The sequence below is a fragment of the Peromyscus maniculatus genome, chromosome 15 (assembly GCF_049852395.1).
Source record: "Peromyscus maniculatus bairdii isolate BWxNUB_F1_BW_parent chromosome 15, HU_Pman_BW_mat_3.1, whole genome shotgun sequence".
NCBI lineage: Eukaryota > Metazoa > Chordata > Mammalia > Rodentia > Cricetidae > Peromyscus > Peromyscus maniculatus.
This window is the reverse complement of record NC_134866.1, coordinates 26,909,270-26,927,807: the sequence shown is the minus strand read 5'-3', so window position 1 is coordinate 26,927,807 and position 18,538 is coordinate 26,909,270. Positions and strand designations below refer to the sequence as shown.

The window sequence follows — 18,538 nt, the reverse complement described above, 5'->3', positions numbered from 1 at the left end:
GTCTTCCGCAGTTCTGTGTTCCAAACTCTTCAGTGGGGTATGCACGGACAGCAGTAAGAGCACACGGGATGGAACTGACGTGTCTACAGCACAGGACAGAGCAGACAGTCTCCTCTCCTCCCTCTCTGCCTGAGCCTCTTCCTTTGCTTGGTGCTGGGCTCAATCCAGGGCCTCGCCATGCTGCCGTGCTCGGCGGGTGCTCTGTCCCCGAACTACCAGCCCCTCTTCTGCTTATCCCTGTCTAACTCCTCGTTGGTCACCTGTACGACTTGTGAGGTCATTCTGATCCTTGCCACCTGTCTAAGTTGCTTGTATTGATTTACTCTGAAATAAAGGGTGATAGTTGTTCCTTTGTGCCTCAGATGAGATGAGACAGTCTGGTTAAAGGTTATTATCACATATGTCCCAACAGCTGTATGTCCCCCAAGACCTGCCATTTTTGCCCCATCTAAGTAGTTAAAATGATTAGGAGCATTTCATCTCTTGAATACTGTCATCCAGTCATGACTAAGAGTGTCCTCCGTCTACATCCAAGTGAGCTGACCGGCTAGTGGGCGTGGCTGCTTAAGTATTCAAAATATTACTGTCTACCTTTGGCAGCAGGCACAGAAGTCTGTGGTAGTTCGCCCGTGGTTCTTCCTGTCACACTGGAGGATGGAGTAAGAAACAAAGGGCACCTCAGTTTTCCCCAGTGTCTGAACACGGCTGCCTCCTGTGAATTACAAGTGTGCCTGCCTACAAAGGGAGCTGCTCTTTAGAGGCAGATGCTAGAGTAGTCCTCGACCCTCAATCTAGCTGACATCACTTCCCATGTCCAGGGCGACAGCCCTCTCTCCTGAACTCATGGTCCCCCGTTCACAAGTCTCCTGGATGCTCTATGGTGATGCATTGGAGGCCTAGGCACCCAGTGCACCCAGTGTCAACTCCACTGCCTTCCCTGAACCCAGGACAGTTCTTTCTGTTCTCTCGAGTGCAGAGCAGCTCTGGATTGATCTGCAGGCCTTGAGCTCCTGCCCAGGCAACTGCTCGCTTATCCAAGGCATAGTTTGTTCATGGCAGTTAAGGCTGAAGTGGTGTTCAGTAAGAGGAAAATGGCATTTCATTCATTCATTCATCCATCCATTCATTCATTCATCCATTCATCCATCCATGCATCCATTGATTATTTACTGTGTATGCATGGGTCAGAAGATGACTTGTACATCTCTGGGTTCTTCCTTCCATCCATCATGTCAGTTCTGGGAATTGAACTCAGGTTGTCAGGCTTTATCTGCCTGTCAGTATCTTTATCTGCCGAACCAGCTTGCTGGCAATGCCCCTCAATTTCTTTCCAGCCTAGGTTGATAGTGGGGTCAGCAAAGCAAGGGCTAGACACGTAGCCGCTAGAGAACCCATAGCAGGGCACATTGCTTTGCCCTCAGATCATTCCCAGTGAACCACAGCAGTATCCAGGAAAAAACGTCCGGGCACCCACCGAAGCCTGTCCTTTACAGTCACTCATTGCCCCCCTTGTTCCTCCAAGTCCTTTCTTCCTGCTGTCTCCCACGTTCTGCCTCACCGTCCAAGAGCTGTGAGGTAGAACAGATCTTGGTCATCTTTATGCCATCTCACAACCCCGTCAGTGCCTTCCCTCTGCGAGTTTCCGATTCCCTGTCAAGCAGTCAGCTCTTCCTGGGGGCGCTCCCTCTGCTGGTGGGAACTGAGCTGCCCGTCTGCCATCCGGTAGAGCGCGGCCTGTAGAGTCAGACGTAGCCACATGGGAAGGAAGTCCTCTGGGCTGGCTCTCTGAGCTGCAGTTCCTTGCTGGAATGGGGCCACTAACCATTCTTATCACACGAAGTGACCCTGAGGATTGAGCGAGTTTAGTTCATGTAAAATGCCTGGGCTGTAAAGCTGCACTGCCATGGTGGTTGCTATACTCCTGGAAGTAACAGTGACGGTGCTACGTCACCACGTCAGTCACCAGCTCGAAAGCCCAGGGATGGATGTTGGACTGTGAACAAACCCGAGTCTGACTGCCTGGTCCTGTTTTCTTTCTCTCTTTCTTTTGTTTTTTAAGACTAAATCTTGGTCATTGACTGTGCCCGGCCAGTTTGTTTTGGAGTTAGAAACTTTTCTGTCTGGACGGAAATGCTAAGCTCCTCTGCTCCCTGTTGGATTTTGAGTATTCTGACAAACACTTTCCTTTCCTCTCTGAAGATCTGGTGTTGGTCCTGCCACAATGGAAGCGCCCTTTTGAAAATGTCAGCACTGCCCAAAGAACAGGATGATGGTGCGCTGCAAATCCAGAAGAGCTTCTTGGATGGGTCAGTACTCATTCTACGCTTTGTTCTGGGTCCATTTAGCTCCTGGTCTATGAGGAGCAGGTAGTAAGTATAGTTCTTCCTAGTGTGTCCATTCTGCTTACCTGCTGGTAGCTTTCTGTTGGAGGAATACGGGTAATAGCACTCATTTTAATGACCTCACAGGAAACCAATATAGCTTAATCCTTAGGAAGGTCAGCTGCGCTGTTTTCAGAGATTCCCAGAAGTACTGGGCAGGGGGTGGGGGAGGGTATGGTGGCTCTAGTGTTAACAGCTGTCAAGTCTAGGGGTGCGACACTGTACTGTCCCACTATTAAATGGAGTAGAAGTTTCTCTGTAAGTTTAAATCTGTTTATTTGTTTACTTTGATGTGTGTGGGTATTTGGTCCGAATGTCTGTCTGGGCACCATTGTGCCTATTCCCTGGGACTGGAATTGTAGATAACTGCAAGCCTCTGTGGGCTGGACCGAGCTGCTCCAGAAGAGCGGCCACTTCTCTTCACTAGTGAGCCATCCCTCCAGCCCCTCAAAGATAAAGTGGTAAAGTCGATGGCTTGAACCACAGAAGGAGTAGGTTATGTAATTCAGTTGCCTTGACCCGACCACGACCCCCATTTCTACATCTATGCACTGGCTCTGAGCGAGGATTCAGTGAGGTGAGGCCTCTGAAAACAGACTGCGTGGCAAGGCTCAGGACAGACAAGCTATTCACACTCCCGTTGGCTCTTCTAACCTCACGTTGCTTTTTGACACCTAGAATTTACAAGACCATCCACCGGCCACCTTACGAAATTGTTAAAACTGAAGACTTATCAAACAACTTCCTGTCGCTGCAGGAAATCCAGAGTGCATACTGTAAATTTAAGCAGCTGTTTCTGATAGGTAAGAACAGCGGACTCTTTCTGTCAGATAGGGAAAACCACACCTCGTGGGTCAGGTGAAAGCCAATGGTGGTGTGCGGGGACTCTCAGGCCAGGGTCATTGACAAGCAGTGTCAGGCTGTAGGCAGAAGTCGGGGCGCCAGCTACCGCTGTCAGAGTTCCTGCTCCTGCCCAGCTCTCCAGGTTTTCCCGTGGCTTCTGTGGCAATGGTCACATAGACACATAGCCATCTCCTTCCTTTCTCCCTCCCGAGCATGCCAGGTCCCATGATGGACGTCTTGGCTCCTCTCTAAGGTTTTGAACCATGGAGTACCTGGAACCTTCATAAGCGTTTATAATGTGACGGATTTGTTGGATTTCCCTGATTGACTTTTCTCCCAAACTGGGAATACTTTAATTTGTTTTAGCCCTCATTGGGCATGTAGTTTCTTACAATGCAAAACAATTTTGTTAATAAACGTAAAAGCATTCCAACCACTCGAGCCACCACCCCACCCCACCCCATCCCTGTAATGATAAGGTGAGCAGGTGGCAGACATGGAGGCAGGCTGCGGTGCGTGGTTACTTACACCATGCAGACACAGCATCCACGGGGAGAGTTTTTATATATATATAGAGAGAGAGGTGGGGGAAGCTGAGGCATGCACACCTCATGGCGAGACAAGGAGGAAGGGGAGAGGAAGAAGGGAGGGGTTTTTCTTCAAAGGAGGCTACGTCAGGACGCAGGGTGGGTCCTGAAGGGTCAGGCCGGAATGCCAATGACCCCGCCCCATTTGTCTCCCTCCAGCCTGTGAGTGACAACTGGAAACTTGACAGACTCAGTCACACTTGGTAGCCTGCTGAAGTTGTTTGGTTTTTTTACCCCCAGTTTTGGTTTTTTGAGACACAGGGTGTCTCTGTATGTAGCCCTGGCTGTCCTGGAACTCACTCTGTAGACCAGGCTGGCCTCAAACTCAGAGAGGAGTCTGCCTCTGGAGTGCTGGGGTTAAAGGTGTGTGCCACCATGGCCAGCTGGATTCTTCGCATTTTTTTTTTTTTTTTTTTTTTTTTTTGGTTTTTTCGAGACAGGGTTTCTCTGTGTAGCTTTGCGCCTTTCCTGGAACTCACTTGGTAGCCCAGGCTGGCCTCGAACTCACAGAGATCCGCCTGCCTCTGCCTCCCGAGTGCTGGGATTAAAGGCGTGCGCCACCACCGCCCGGCGATTCTTCGCATTCTTAAACCAGCCTTTCCTTCTGGGTCTGTCATGTTTAGAGACAGCTTTTCCTAACTTTGCCTCCTTAGCCTAGCACATTCTTTACTATTTTAGGATTTGTTCAGCTGACACTGAATTTTCATTGCATACACTAATTGCACTGGTATCATGATAAAGATGAACTGATCCAGAAAGCTGTTTTCACTTAAAGGAAACGGAAACACCATTGTACACTGCTAACCAAAATGGGATACATGTTGTAAGGTAGATTTGAAGTAGATGATTTCACTCTCTGACCCAGGACTGGGATTCTCAGTTGTGGTTTGTTCATTCACTTGGAACCCCTGAGCTGTACAGCTTGGGGGCATCGTGGGTGTACTGTGGCAGGCGTGGCCGTGGACAATAACTTGAAGTCTCCCATTTTTTTCCTGTTTTCAGATAACAGTACGGAATTTTGGGACACAGATATAAAGTGGTTTTCTCTCTTAGAAAGCAGCAGCTGGCTTGATATAATCAGGTATTTTAACCCATTGTTTTTCACATGAATTGTACAGTTTTCTAATTTTGAATTGTGGAAGAATGGACAGATACCTAGTCTGTCACAGTTATTGATTCTGAGATCATATGTTCAGGGTTGGGTTGCGCCCTCTCCCCCAGGGTTTCTCTTTGTAGGCCTGGCTGTCCTGGAACTCAAGATCCAAGATCCGCCTGCCTCTTCCTCCCTAGTGCTGGGATTAAAAGTGTGTGTCATCACTGCCCACTGGGTTGGGCTGCATTTTATGTTTTCTGTTTATCACTTCTTTGTACATTTGATAAGAATTGTCCAACACTCTCTCTGCTTACAAAGAAGTGCGCTCTCTAAGCAAGACGTGCTGAGACTACAGGAAAAGCTGTGACCATTCAGAGCTAACGGAGGGGGCAGTGCTGGCCCTCCCAGTGGAAAGGACACTGATTTCTCACAGATGTTATCCTGCACTTTATGTGTTTCTTGCCTGTACCTATTTAAAATGACTTTTTTAGAAAAATCAGTGCATCATTTTGGTTTAGAATTGAGTCTCAGAAAAGAGTTATGTTGCCTTTGATAACCCATAGCTCCTCTCTGTTGCTGTTAACTGAAGGACACAGTAAAGGCAGATACAAAACAGATGTGGGCTGGAGACTAGCTCACCCTGTGCCACGCCTGAGGAAACAACTGTTCCCATCCAATCTTGGCTGTTCTCTCCTGTGTTCATTTACCTTTTTTTTTTTAAAGATCAGGTCTCTTTGTAGTCCAGGCTAGTCTCAGTTCCCAAGTGCTGGGATTTTCCATATTGCTGCAATGGTAGAGTGTCCTTCGTTTGTACTGCTGAATAATATTCTAACACACACGCGTGTGCACACATAAATTTGTACTCTGTTAGTGAATTCTTAGGTTGCCTCCATGTTTTGACTAGCATGAACAATGAAGTCACAGTACATATGGAGGTATGGACAGCTAAGGTACTTCTTCTACCCCTTTAGTGTGTATGTGTATACTCTTGGGTATCCATAATTAGTTTTTCATAGGCAGATGAGTATCAGTAAATAGTGATTATTTCCCCTTTCTAGCCTTTTAGCATGAAGAAACACAAAGAAAACTGAAGAGCAATTCCAGCTGCCCCTCCACTTGTCTACGGCAGCAAACTCCAGAGCTAACACTCCTGTTCTCATCTCTCCCATGTTTAGACGCTGCCTGAAGAAAGCGATAGAGATTACGGAATGCCTGGAAGCACAGAACGTGAATGTCCTCCTCTTGGGTAATAAAGCACACAGGGTGGTTTCATTCACTGAGAGTCAGCTCCCCCCACACACCCCTCCACCCTTGGTTTTTTGAGACAGAGTTTTTCTGGGTAACATCTTGATTCATAGACCAGGCTGACCTCGAACTCACTGAGGTCTGCCTGCCTCTGCTGGATTTAAGGGGTGGGCCACCACTGCCGGGCTAAGAGTCAGCTTTTGTATATCTAACTTATGGAGCCGATTTGTTTCCTCTCCTCTCTTTTCCTTTTCCTTAGCCTCAAATTCCTTTGCCTCAAATTTCGCTGTCATGGTTTAAAACAAAATCCTTTCACTTGGAACCTGGCAGACCAAGAAGGGATTGTGTGGTGTCTTTACCCGGCAGTCTTTGGGAGGCCCTTTTACACAGGAGCCCTGCAGATGCTTAAGTTACTGTCTGCCTGTGTGCAGGCAGCTCTGTGCAGTTGCCACGGGAAGTGAAGTGCTGGACTGTGCCTTTCCTGTCCTCAGTGGGTATTTGCTGTGCTCGGGGACAGTGTCACACAGTCAGAAAAGCCCCGTAAACCACCTGCAGCAGAGTGCTGTTGTGAGGGCTTAGATGAGAGCCGAAGCCTTACCTGCTCTTTAGGTCCTGTTTCCGTTTGTTTGCAGGAGATGGGGGGGTCACTGTGTTGTCCAGGCTTAAGTGATCCTCCTGCTTCAGCCTCACAAGTAGCTGGAACCACAAATGTGTCTGCATCCTGACTTGCTTTGTAGAGGATGCTACACATTGAGTATAGTGTCTCCTGGAGTCTACCCCTGGCGTTTATCACTTCTGTGATGCTTCTCTTACTGTGGCTCCTAAGAGCACATTGGAAGATGTTCCTTCTTATGGTTTCTGGACCACCTGGTGCTAGCTCACCAGCTGAGCATTGATTGCTCTCATTGAGCACCTTCCGTACACCGAACTACGCTATGCTTTTCCTTCCAGACACTTACAGACTAATGGGAGCACTACCTTAAGACTATTTTGTAAAGACACAAGAAGAGTATTATCTGAATTCTGAATAACTAATAAAGAAGGATGAGATCTGAGAGGTGGGAGAGCCCAGAACCAAATCCACCAATTACAGAGCTGTGCTGTGCCAATCCGGCTCTGATGGAGGCCAGATGTCTCTCACCCCTCTGGGCTTTCGAGCTGTCTGTCTTCTGAAGTCTCACTTTCACACCCTCACTGCTGTCCCCAGAGGTGTCCCATCAGCACCTTCAGAGGAAGAGGAAGATTATCTTCCAGATGGCACTGTCAGAGACTGATAGATAGCACTAGACGGCAGATAGCCTTGGGCGCACCAAGTTAGATCTCTAGAACCTTCATTAAAAATAGAAGGCGGGCATGGTAGCATATGCTTGTGACCCCAGGGAGGAGACAGGACCACTCCTGAACTGCAGGCCAGTGAGAGACCCTGTCTTCCGGGTAGGGAGAAAGGTAGATGGCACCCAAGGTGCAACACACAAGATTGTCCTCTGGCCTGGCCTCTGCATGCACCTGCACACACATGCACACACACCTACACAGATCTGTCTCTGTTAACCCCACGTAGTTTCTGCATGTTGGCTGTAGATGAGTGTACATTGTAATTCTAGGACACCGGAAGAAAGAGTGCTCGTAGTGTGAGTATAGGTCTAGTTCTCTAACCCTGAGGATACAGCCACCATCTCCCTTGAGGACGTTTCTAAAAAGCAGTGTGAATTGCGCCTTTTTGGAAGTGGGGAATAAAGAGGAAGCCATGGGAAATGTAGGCCTGGCTTTGGTGTCTTCAGACTAAGAAGAATGCATGGCTGTGGCTGGGCGTGTGCCTCTGCTCTGCGTCAGCAGTGTGGGTTTGTGAAGTGCACTCCAGGCGGGCACACGGAGCAGTACCAAGGAGAATTCCTCCTGTAGGCTTGGCAAGGAGACGCAGGCGCCTTTGTGCTCCTCAGACAGAACAGGAAGAGCCTTGTGACTAAAATGGTCAGTTGGCACAAAGCAGCCCGGGAAGGACAGACAGGGAGTGAAACAGGGTGTGACGTGAAGAGGCTGAAGCTGGAGCAGTGGGCGGAGACTCGGCTCTCTCCCCAGGCCAGAAGGGAAGTAGACTGCATCCAGTCAGGCAGCCATTGGTGCATCAGTGTGGCTCCTCTTCTGGGGTGCCTGTGGTGCCCTGTGCTGAAAGAGGGTTTCTCAGGGCCGTGTTTGTTCAGTAAGCAGGTCCCTGCTTAGCACCACTGTGTGCCAGAACCCGCCCTAACAAGCCAGAAGCAGTTCCTCCCTCTCAAGTTAGCCCTTGTCCAGGAAGTCACAGCAGACCTTGGTGTTGGGAACCCTGCTTTTAGCTGTGTGGATGAGAGCACTGTCTCTTTGTGACACCCTGTCCTCTTCCTTGGTGCTGCTGCTGGACCATTCTAGAAGAGAACGCAACTGACCTCTGCTGCCTCCTCTCCTCTCTGGTGCAAGTGATGATGGACCCCCACTGTCGAACCAGGACTGGGTTCCAGAGCCTCATTCAAAAGGAGTGGGTCATGGGTTGCCACTCTTTCTTGGATCGCTGTAATCATCTCCGCCAGAGCGACAAAGAGGAGGTGAGTGCCCTTACTGCAGACTGTCACTGGGGAGGGACTCCCTCTCATCTGCTCACTGTCCTCAGATGTAGGCTTGTCCCAGTGTGTACTTCACAGACAGCAGCAAACCTCAGCTCGTCTCGGATGACTTGAATGCTTTAAACAATGTGGAAATCCTTTCCAGGGCTGCAAGGATATCAATAAGTGTGTTCAAAGTCTTCTAACTCGTGTAGAGTAAGGCTGCCTATACATTTCATACTAGCCGAAATACTGGTTTTGTAACAGTTATTTACAGAATAACTCAGGAAGAAAGAATCCTTCAAATCTTGTAAATTACACTTTGTAGTTAGTGATGTGTGGTGTATAAATTTGCCACCGACAATATACTTCAAAGTGAAGTTTCCTTGTTTGCTGCCATCGATTGCTAGAGCCTCTGCAGGGCTGGGAGAAGTGCGGCCGGAGTCACAGCCTCTCCTGTTGGTCGGGGTGTCATTGCGGTGTTGTCTGGGTGTGGGGCTTGGTTATATTGCCCAGGTTGGCTTTGCACTCGGCCTTCCATCTCATCATCCCAAGTAGCTGGGATTATGTGCATGCACTACCACACTCAGCTTGCTTCTCTGTAGATGAGTAGCTCAACCTCTCAGATCAGAGTGTTGTCTTATGTGTTGTTTTGAGTTGATTTTAGACAAGGTCTTACGTATCCCAGGCTGGTCTCAAACTCGTTATACAGCCAAGGATGAACTTGAAGTTTAATCCTCTGTGCCCACCTTCCAGGCACTGGGGTTGTAGGCATAACCCACCACAACCAGTTTTATGCAGTGCTGGAGATGAACCCAGGCCTTGGAGTATGCTAGGCAAGAGCTCTATCAACAGAGCCCCAGCCCCAGCCTGAGTTAACGTTTAGTTCATCTCCAGGTTGTAGTGTGCTTTTTTAGGCAACATCAGTGCAACTTATTGGTTCTCTTTGACAACTAGTGAAAGGAAAAATGGACCCAGCTTCATTTAGTCAAATCATCTACAGAATGAACACTTGCTAGTAGTGTGAATTGTGGCTTTTCTTATTCTAGATCTCTAATCAGCATGTCTGTGATGCAGAACGGCTTGGCACAGCATGCTGTGAATAGAGAGCCTGTGGCTTCTGCTCCTCAGGACTTGACAGGTTCCTGGAGAGACTCAGGCCTCTGTCACCACGCCAGCTGGTTCTTTCTGGCTACATCTGTGCTCTTCTTTATGTTATCAAACTTAAGAGAAACCACCATCTCTCAGTCTTGGAAGGGACTTAGAGGAAGTAGGTTGAAAGGCTAGTGCAATTCCCATACTTTGATAGGCAGAGAGAGGTGATGCTGTTTGGAAAGATGTAACTTTGCATGTCTTAAGGAAGGGAGACTGGCAGACTCAGTATCTAGTTGGGAAAGAAGCCAAAAAAAGGAGTGTTCATCCAGCACGTAGAGTCAGTCACTCAGATGCAAGAGCCCTCTCCTTACTGTACAGTGAGGCTCGTCTAGTCTATCTCTTACTTAGTGATACTGCCCATAATCTGTGATGTGAAGGCTGTCAGAACCAATATTTTGGAGTTCTGGGGACTATCTGGAGTTACTCGTGATATTACTGATGTAGAGCTGGTCTTTTTACCAAGAATTCTTACCGCTTTCCTCTTACCAGCTCCATGTATCTCTGCTCTTGTAGAAGGTGGACACTGTCACATAGTGGCCTTACCCTGTTGCAGGATCACTGGTGGGTCAAGAAGAAAGCTCCATTAACTGGTAGCACAGCAGACAAACTGCCAACAAAGCCTTCCCTCTGAGTAGCTTGCAAAAGAGGACCCAAGTTGACCAAGCATTTGAATGCAGGCCAGGAGCCCATTCTGCAGCTTTTGCCTTCTCTCCTGCCCTTTTTCCTTCAGGGCCCTCACTGAGTGATAAAGAAGGGAACCTTCTCCAGCTAAGTCTCCAGAACCCACCCCACCTGTTATCACTGGGCTGGCAGGAATGCCCCCATTTATTGATAAAATGTAAAATGGCAGTCATCACTAAGTCCTGACCACTCTGAAGAAGAATGGGATTCACTTAATTGGAGTTCAGAATTAGTGTTCTAATCAGCAAAGCTGATTGCAGACACTCATGTGTTAGTGCACATCCATTATGTGGTTTTAGATACTCGTTTTAGATACTGTTTTTTATTAAGGGGCGCAATGTTATTCATTAAGTGGCGCTGTTTACTGTTCAAAAAAAGCCACGAGGTACAACAGAACCCACTATAAGACCTTATTAAGTAAGGGAAGGGAAAAGAAGGAGGTGCTTTGGCCTATGGAAAGGTCATGCAGGAAGAGAGGGGAAGGATTTTTTATAGCCTCCACTTTTTATAGCCTTCCCCTCCTCCCTGCACATGCGCATATGGACTTACGTTACTATGCTACTCATGTGCATAGATTACGTGATCACACTGCACGCAAGTTACATGATCACGCAGCACATGGATTATGTAGGATGTAAGGCCCTGGGATGACTAAGCATCTTGCCAGCACATGAGCGGTCATGGGAGAGTGGCTAGCAATTCTAACAGGTACTGCTAACTTACAGGGAGGTGGTCTCCCTGAGAACGCTCATCACATGGAAAGAACTGTCTGTTTGTTCAATGAGCTCAGGACAGCTCATGCTGGGCCTAGGCTTCCTAAATAACGTGTGTTTTGTTTCCACAGGTCCCTGTGTTCCTGCTCTTCTTAGACTGTGTCTGGCAGCTGGTGCACCAGCACCCCCCAGCATTTGAGTTCACAGAGACTTTCCTGACTGTCTTATCCGATAGCTTATATATACCTATTTTCAGCACCTTCTTCTTCAATTCGCCTCATCAAAAAGACACTAACATGGTAAGAGTCCCTGTTAGAGACCTCTGTGTCAACAAAGCTTCATCCTACAAACTCATTCCTGACAGTGACTCTGCAGACGACAGGTATTCAATACTGGCTGTGCACCAGACACGGCTTCAGGTGATTCCCAGCTCGTCCTTCCTTCCTGGGGAAGTGTTCGATCTTCGCAGCACACTGTGGCTGTCTCTTGTTATTCCTGAGGAAGCTGAAACAATAATCATCTAGCCTGAGGTTATATAGTAAATATTTAAGATGGAGGCGAATGTTTGGGAATGAAGACAAATTCAAAGTTATCCCTTTCAAAGGTAGACCAGATGCCCTCTCTTCATTACCTTAATGCCTAGAGTTGTTCTGGGACAAGAATGGACCCCAGGGGAACAAGGTAGCCAGGCTTTGGTTTTACACCTGAGAGCCCTTTCGGTCCTGCTCAGCCTGTGCTCCAGATGGAAGGGGTCTCTCTTAATCTCCATACCTTCATCCAGCTCTCTCCTGCCTTGGGACTGGCTTTTAGTTGGTAAGTGCCAAGTTCTACGAGGAAGCGGAAACAGTGGGACTGACATCTTTGTTCACAGCCCTGGGGCTGCCAGCTTCATACTCTCAGGCAATTCACTCCTGTTTTCGGAGCCTCAGTTTCCTCAGATGTCAAGTTGGGAAAGTAGGGGTTAACTCACAAGGTTGTTGTGAAAGCACCCAGCCATCTAGCTGCTGTTCGTAGACCCCTGAAAAAAAGGGCCCCTCTCACCCTCCCTGCCAAGATCTGCTGCCTGGAGAAACGCAGCCTGTGTGCATTCATTCCCGGCCCAGCAGAGAACTCTTCCTGCAGCCCGTTTCTGAGAATGTGTGCTTGCTTCCCAGCCATCCCTGGAGGCCGTGGTGACCTGTGCTTGTTTTGGCAGGGTAGGGAAAGCCTGGATACACAAAGCAAGCCTTTGACTCTGCTCACCGTGTGGGACTGGTCAGTACAGTTTGAACCCAAAGCACAGACATTGCTCAGAAACCCTCTCTATGTGGAAAAGCCAAAATTGGACAAAGGCCAGCGGAAAGGATCACGTTTCAAAGTAAGATGTGCATGTCTTAACACCCTGCCCCCAACATTGGCTCCTCCACTGCATGCATGTGAGGACAAAGGCTACTTTATGGATCGCTCTGTTGGCGTGCTACCTCTAATACAGTGTGCAGTTGGGACTTGCGGCACTCAGGTTACTGGGGCTCATTAGGGGTGCCTTTAGCAAATCTGCTTTTGCTCTGATGAAGCTTATCACTGAGGCTGCTGTTGTCAGAGTTGTGCTGCATGGGATTGTGCCCCTTACCCTGTGTCTGTGTGTCTGGTAGAGTAAAGGGAGCATTGATTATGAAGGCTTTACTCCGCATGTGCCAGTTCATGTATTTCATAACAAGACTTTTCTTTTTCTTTCTTTTTAAAACAACTTTACTATTTTATTTTATGAGTCTGTGTTTCATCTGATATATGTCTGTGTACTACATGTGTGCCTGGTGTCCACAGAGCCCAGAAAAAAGAGCATCAGGTCCCCTGAAATTGGGTTTATAGTCAGTTGTGAACCTCCATGTGGGCGCTGGGAGTCAACCCTGGATCGGCTGGAAGTCAATGCTCTTAAACACTGAGACAGCTCTCCAGCCCCAGGACTTTTCCTAATAAGCCTATAAAGGGAGAGTGGAAAGCTTTGTGTGGAGACGTGAACTGTCTCCCAGCTCTACCCACTCTACTGTTGTGGCACAAACAGTGGTCCTGAATGATAGGCCCTGGGCGCAGCTGGGTTCCAGTGTTTACACGAGTGTCACCCTGGCTTTGGCCCGTCGACTGGAGTTTGCCAGCCTGTGTCCTAAGGCACAAACAGCAAGTCTTTGTTTTCCTTTTAGAGATTCTTTCCTGATTTTACTAATTATGACACCCCAAAGTTCACTAACCGGCACACCGTTTAAACAGCACCCCAGCTCTGTCACCTGGTCAGTGATGGCAAATCCAAGTCCGTGCATGCCGTTGTCTTTCCCACCACTGCCCTTCCTTTCCTGCCTGCTCCTCAGGGGCCCTAGGATCCTTGCCAGTTCATCAGAACAGGGTTCTAATCTAAGCAAGATGGGATCAAGTGAGCCAAGGCCAGCACTTGGAGGGAGTGTCGCTGCTGAGCGCTTAGACCTGCCATGGTGCCCTCCCAGCTGTCTGTCCTCAGGCCCAGAGCGGATGGATACTCCCTTCTCTGCAGCTGGGGCGAGATTGCTGCCAGTCAGCACATGTCAGCCAGGGATGAGCTTTCCTGTGGTGTGCCGTGCCCCCTGGTGGCAGCCTGCACTAGAGCACAGAGCTGCCGGGCACCCCTTGTCTGCTGTCCTCGCTCGCTCCCGGTCTCTTCTTAGAGACAGTGGGTTGCAGGCTGTAAAGCAGCAGCCTTGGAGGTGAGCAACAAGGACTTGGAAGCCTTCCTGTGAGCACCGGGTGCCGGGCTTGGGCACCAGGCTGAGAGGCCACTGGAGGAGGTGTGAGCAGAGGCCTCCATACCAAGCAACACCTGGTGACAGTTAGGTTCCCTTGTGGGGATTTTTGTCCCGCATTCCTGCCTGACCCACCTTGGTCATTATGGAGAAGAGAGGCCACTTATGCCTGGTCTTCATCCTTGCTGTCTCCGGATGGAGAGACAAAGGTTCTGATCATCTCTGAGTTGTGTTATTGTGGGTAACTTTGCTTTGCCTGTGTATGTATTTTTTATTATTATTACATATTCTATAAACAGGAAATATTTTCTTTGTAAAAAAATTTTTACAAGGAAGCACACTAGTAGAAATATGCTTGAAAATGGGAGTGCTAGCCTGAAGGTCATATTTTTACTCTATTCTTACTTTGTTTGTGGGAAGGTCTTACACTGTTGCTTAGGCTAACATGAAACATTATATAATCCAAGCTAGCCCCTGGCAATCTCCTGTCTCAGTCTCCTGAGCATGGGATTACAGGCATCATCCACTGCTTATGGCTCTCTGTTCCTACTTTGCATGAACACCTAGGGGTAGAACAGTTGGCAGGAAACAGCTTCTCCTCACATTTGTACCTTTTCCTTTGGGCACCGATGAAACCCACAACTTCTGACCTATCTTCATAACCCTCTCACGGTGTACCCCAAAATATAATGCCTTGCCTTACTTGAGAAAGCTAGCAAGCAGGAACAAAACTTAAGTGTTCTCATGTTTCCTGTTCTGTGCAGTTTGACAGACAAGACTATCTGGGCAAGTTAGTCCTTTCCTCTTAGCCATTGCCTCTGTGTTCTCACTGCCTGATGTCCTTGAGAGAGAGAGACAGACAGACAGACATGACTTCAGCTGGAATTCTTCTGAGTACCTGATAGGCTAAAAGGTTGTCTTGTCTGTGGGATAAGATCTCCAGGTGGTCAGTACTGTTACCTGAAGATGTTCAGAATATTACTACAGTTAAGAGCTCTTAAGTTCTCAAAAAAGAAACTGTTCTTCCCTTTGAATGATGTGCTCGGAGCGGCAGCGCACACCTGTAGTGCCAGTGATTGGAAGGCAGAAGAGGAGGATCTCGTGTTTCAGGCCAGCCTGGTCTACACAGTGGGTTCCAGGCTGTCCAGGGCTGTGTAGTGCGACTCTGTCTCGAGAAGCCCCCAAACTGACGTAAATCATTACCTCTAAAGCACTTTGTGTCCGTTGGCCCCCCTCCTACCAGAAGGCCTAGTCTGTCCCAGTGTGCCTGTCTGCGTCCATGTGTGCCTGGTTCTTTGGTTTGTTGATGGTACGTCAGGCATAGATCACTCACAGTGTCACAGGGACAGGAAGTCCTCTCTGTGTGCTACAGCATCTTAACGAAGGGGCATGAGATGGCAGTTCTGACGTCTCTTGACACTGCTCACGTCAGGATGATGATGCTCTTTATTATCATTATTATTATTATTATTAAAATAACTGTGACCTTGCCTCTTAACCAGATATTCTCTTTTCTGTTTTCTTTCAAAGCATCAACGACAACTTTCTTTGCCACTTACCCAGTCTAAGTCATCTCCCAAAAGAGGATTTTTCAGGGAGGAAACAGATCATTTAATCAAAAACCTAGGGAAGAGAATTAGCAAGCTCATTAGCTCTTCGGACGAGCTCCAGGACAACTCTCGAGAGTTCTACGACAGTTGGCATAGTAAGCCCACCGACTACCACGGCCTGTTACTGCCTCACCTCGAGGGGCCCGAGATCAAGGTGTGGGCCCAGCGCTACTTACGCTGGATTCCAGAAGCCCAGATCCTGGGAGGTGGCAGAGTGGCCGCCATGAGCAAACTCTTGGAGATGATGGAGGAAGTGCAGCGCTTGCAGGAGAAAATCGACGCCAAGCACCACAGGCCGGCGGAGGCTGTGCACACCCAGGCCCCCAGCCTGCTGAGGAACTCTGCCCGCCTCTCCTCCCTGTTCCCCTTCGCGCTGCTCCAGCGACATTCATCCAAGCCCGTCCTACCCACCAGTGGCTGGAAAGCTTTGGGCGGGGAGGATGACCTGGCCAAACGAGAAGACGAGTTTGTGGACCTCGGGGACGTGTGACCTGTCTCCTCAGGGACTGTGGAAGAGGCACAGCAGAGTGGGGGACAGGCGTTCCCTGGACTGGGGTCACGGTGGTAGTGCAGGCTGTGGAGGAGAGAGTGGAGGCTTTCGGGAAGAGAGCTGCTTCTCCTTTTCTTTCCAAGTCCTGAACGGTGATGCAAGTATTCATAGGAAGGAGTTCCTACCTGACCTGTCTGTCATAGGATCGGGGTCGCTTCCCGACGCCTGTATAATATGGACACAAAATACCTCACGGCCAGGTCGCTGTGAGAGCTTCCTCCTCCTGTCTTTTCTGTGCCAAGATAATTCCGTAGCCATTGGGAACAAGAGCAAGGTCAGCTCTACGTGGTGTCTGTAAATGGACAGACAGGGGTGTTAAGCTGTGTGCTTTGACTTACACCATAGCGTATTCCAGCACACACACACCCCACAGAAAAGCTGGAAAATTCCACTGGTGTCATTCCTCCTGACGTTCACTTCCTTCTTCCTGGACTGTAACGAGGCGCGGTGCGGGCAGCCGCCTCCCCCCTTCCTTCGCTGCCATTCCCGTCTTTCTTCTTCCTGCCCCGTGTCTCGCTGCACCTATGGAGTGAACTGGGGAACCCCTCTGTCTTCCAAGGGGAGCTTCCGTTCCTCGGAGCCCCTCATTTTGAGCATGCATTTGGCCTTCTGCTTTTGTACGGAGGCTCACGGCACCTGGACTGTGCCTCTCAGCAACCCCTCAGCTGCTCCCCTCGCCTCCCCATGACTGTCACAGATGCTGGGGCAGGCAGCTCACTCTCGAATGTGGCTTTCACGGGAAAGCAATCCTAAGTGTCAGACGCAATTATCACGGGATGCCTCAGTGATTTAAAAAGCCATAAAAGAAACTCAGCTCTGCCTGGTCACCTTGGATCTGCTGTCTTAAAGATATATATTTTTTTAGGGGTTGAAAGTATACTTTATAAGGGTCACATCATTCTCAACAGAACCCTGTCCAAGCCCACAAAAGGCATGGCGCATGGAGAGTGGGAGGGGGCAAGGGACCTCATTGGAGAACGTCTCAAGTGTTTGCCGTTTATCTACATTTGCTGTTGAGGAGGGATCCTGTTGAGGAAATCTTTCTGTTGCTCACGGGCAATAAGGCATTTTGAAACTTCACAAAGAGTTCTTTCTGATTTGCACTGAATCATCTTTTGTACATAATGATCGTTTTTCCTCTTCTCCCCTCCACACTGAGGCACAAGCCGGGTTGGTGTGTTGGGACGGCATGTTGAGGGGAGGTCAGGATTTGTGTTTCTAGGGCCAAACGCACTCAGTCTTGGTTGCCTTAAGAGCCTTCAGGCCAGGTCCGTGCTAGGCTTGTGTAGGGAATTTGAAAACATGCAAGTTCCTTAGCTACCTTCACTTGCATTCTTGGAGCTTTCTAAACTCTCAGTAACCGCCACTTCCTCTCTGTCTACTTCTCAAATACTCAGCAGAGATAACTATTTTTGTTACCATATTATAACATGAATATTTATATGGTAGCCTCTACAGTCTTAATGATTTCCTTTCCAAAAATGCCTCGTGTGATGTTGTGTACTTCACAAGGTATGGTTTAAAGGCACAGGGTCATGACCCTTATTATAGCAGTTGAATGTGCATTGAAATATTTTTCTATTTTTTTTTTTAAATCACCATAGAAAAAGTAAGCAAGCTGTTGTAACCTGTATGGTCATGACAGTTTATGTATTTATATTTGAAAACCAGATTTCTATAACTTGTATTTGTGTATAGAACTTTCCATGGGTTTATATATTGTGAATTTTTATCCAAGATTGAGATGTGGATTATGCTTAACATTAAAAGATAAAATAATACCATTTGTTTAAAATACACTGTGCAAGTTTGGAAGTGGATATTAATACCTTACTGTATATAATACCTGGCCTTTGTTTATACCTCCAAGTTTTTACACTGAAGATAAACTAGCTTTAATTAAATTCAGAAATGTTAAGGGAATTAATAAGCTGTTAGGCTGAGTCAGTACAAATGTGCCGTTTATTTCTGGTGTTAATGAACGTTATGCTCATGTCTCACTGCACTGTAGCCGACTGCAGAGATTAAAACACGACTCGGAAGCAGCGCTGTGATTGGTGTGCGTGTGCCTCCGCCTCCTGCTTTGTCCTGAATGACGTCATCAGGGCGTGATAAGCCTATCCTGGCTTCTGGCAGGTGTTCAGGCAAACATCGAGCCCTAGGAAACTCAAGACTGTTTTTCTGGACCACCCCCTTCTCTCTCCTCTGTGTATGTGTACACTCGTGTGTGGGTGGCAGGTAATGGGGTACCAGCACCCAAATACTTGAAATTCCAGATGGTAATAAAATGCTATGAAGAGGGGTGGTGAGATGGCCAGCGGGTAAAGGAACCCCAAGTCTGATGACCCTAGTTTAAT

At 48.3% G+C, this 18,538-nt stretch overlaps 1 protein-coding gene across 3 annotated transcripts in view; it reads left to right on the top strand.

Annotated features, from left to right (window-relative positions):
- Positions 1-18,226, top strand: part of Mtmr12 (myotubularin related protein 12) — a 78,133-nt gene extending 59,907 nt beyond the window's left edge. For all 3 annotated transcript variants that reach the window (XM_042261402.2, XM_076551736.1, XM_076551735.1), the window contains 8 exons: positions 2,200-2,306; positions 3,060-3,184; positions 4,814-4,892; positions 6,080-6,150; positions 8,556-8,728; positions 11,406-11,573; positions 12,470-12,631; positions 15,552-18,226. In XM_042261402.2, the coding sequence (XP_042117336.2) occupies positions 2,200-2,306; positions 3,060-3,184; positions 4,814-4,892; positions 6,080-6,150; positions 8,556-8,728; positions 11,406-11,573; positions 12,470-12,631; positions 15,552-16,121 (1,455 nt within the window). In that variant the 3' untranslated portion in view covers positions 16,122-18,226. The remainder of the gene's footprint in view (positions 1-2,199; positions 2,307-3,059; positions 3,185-4,813; positions 4,893-6,079; positions 6,151-8,555; positions 8,729-11,405; positions 11,574-12,469; positions 12,632-15,551) is intronic.
- The last annotated feature ends 312 nt before the right edge of the window (positions 18,227-18,538 follow it).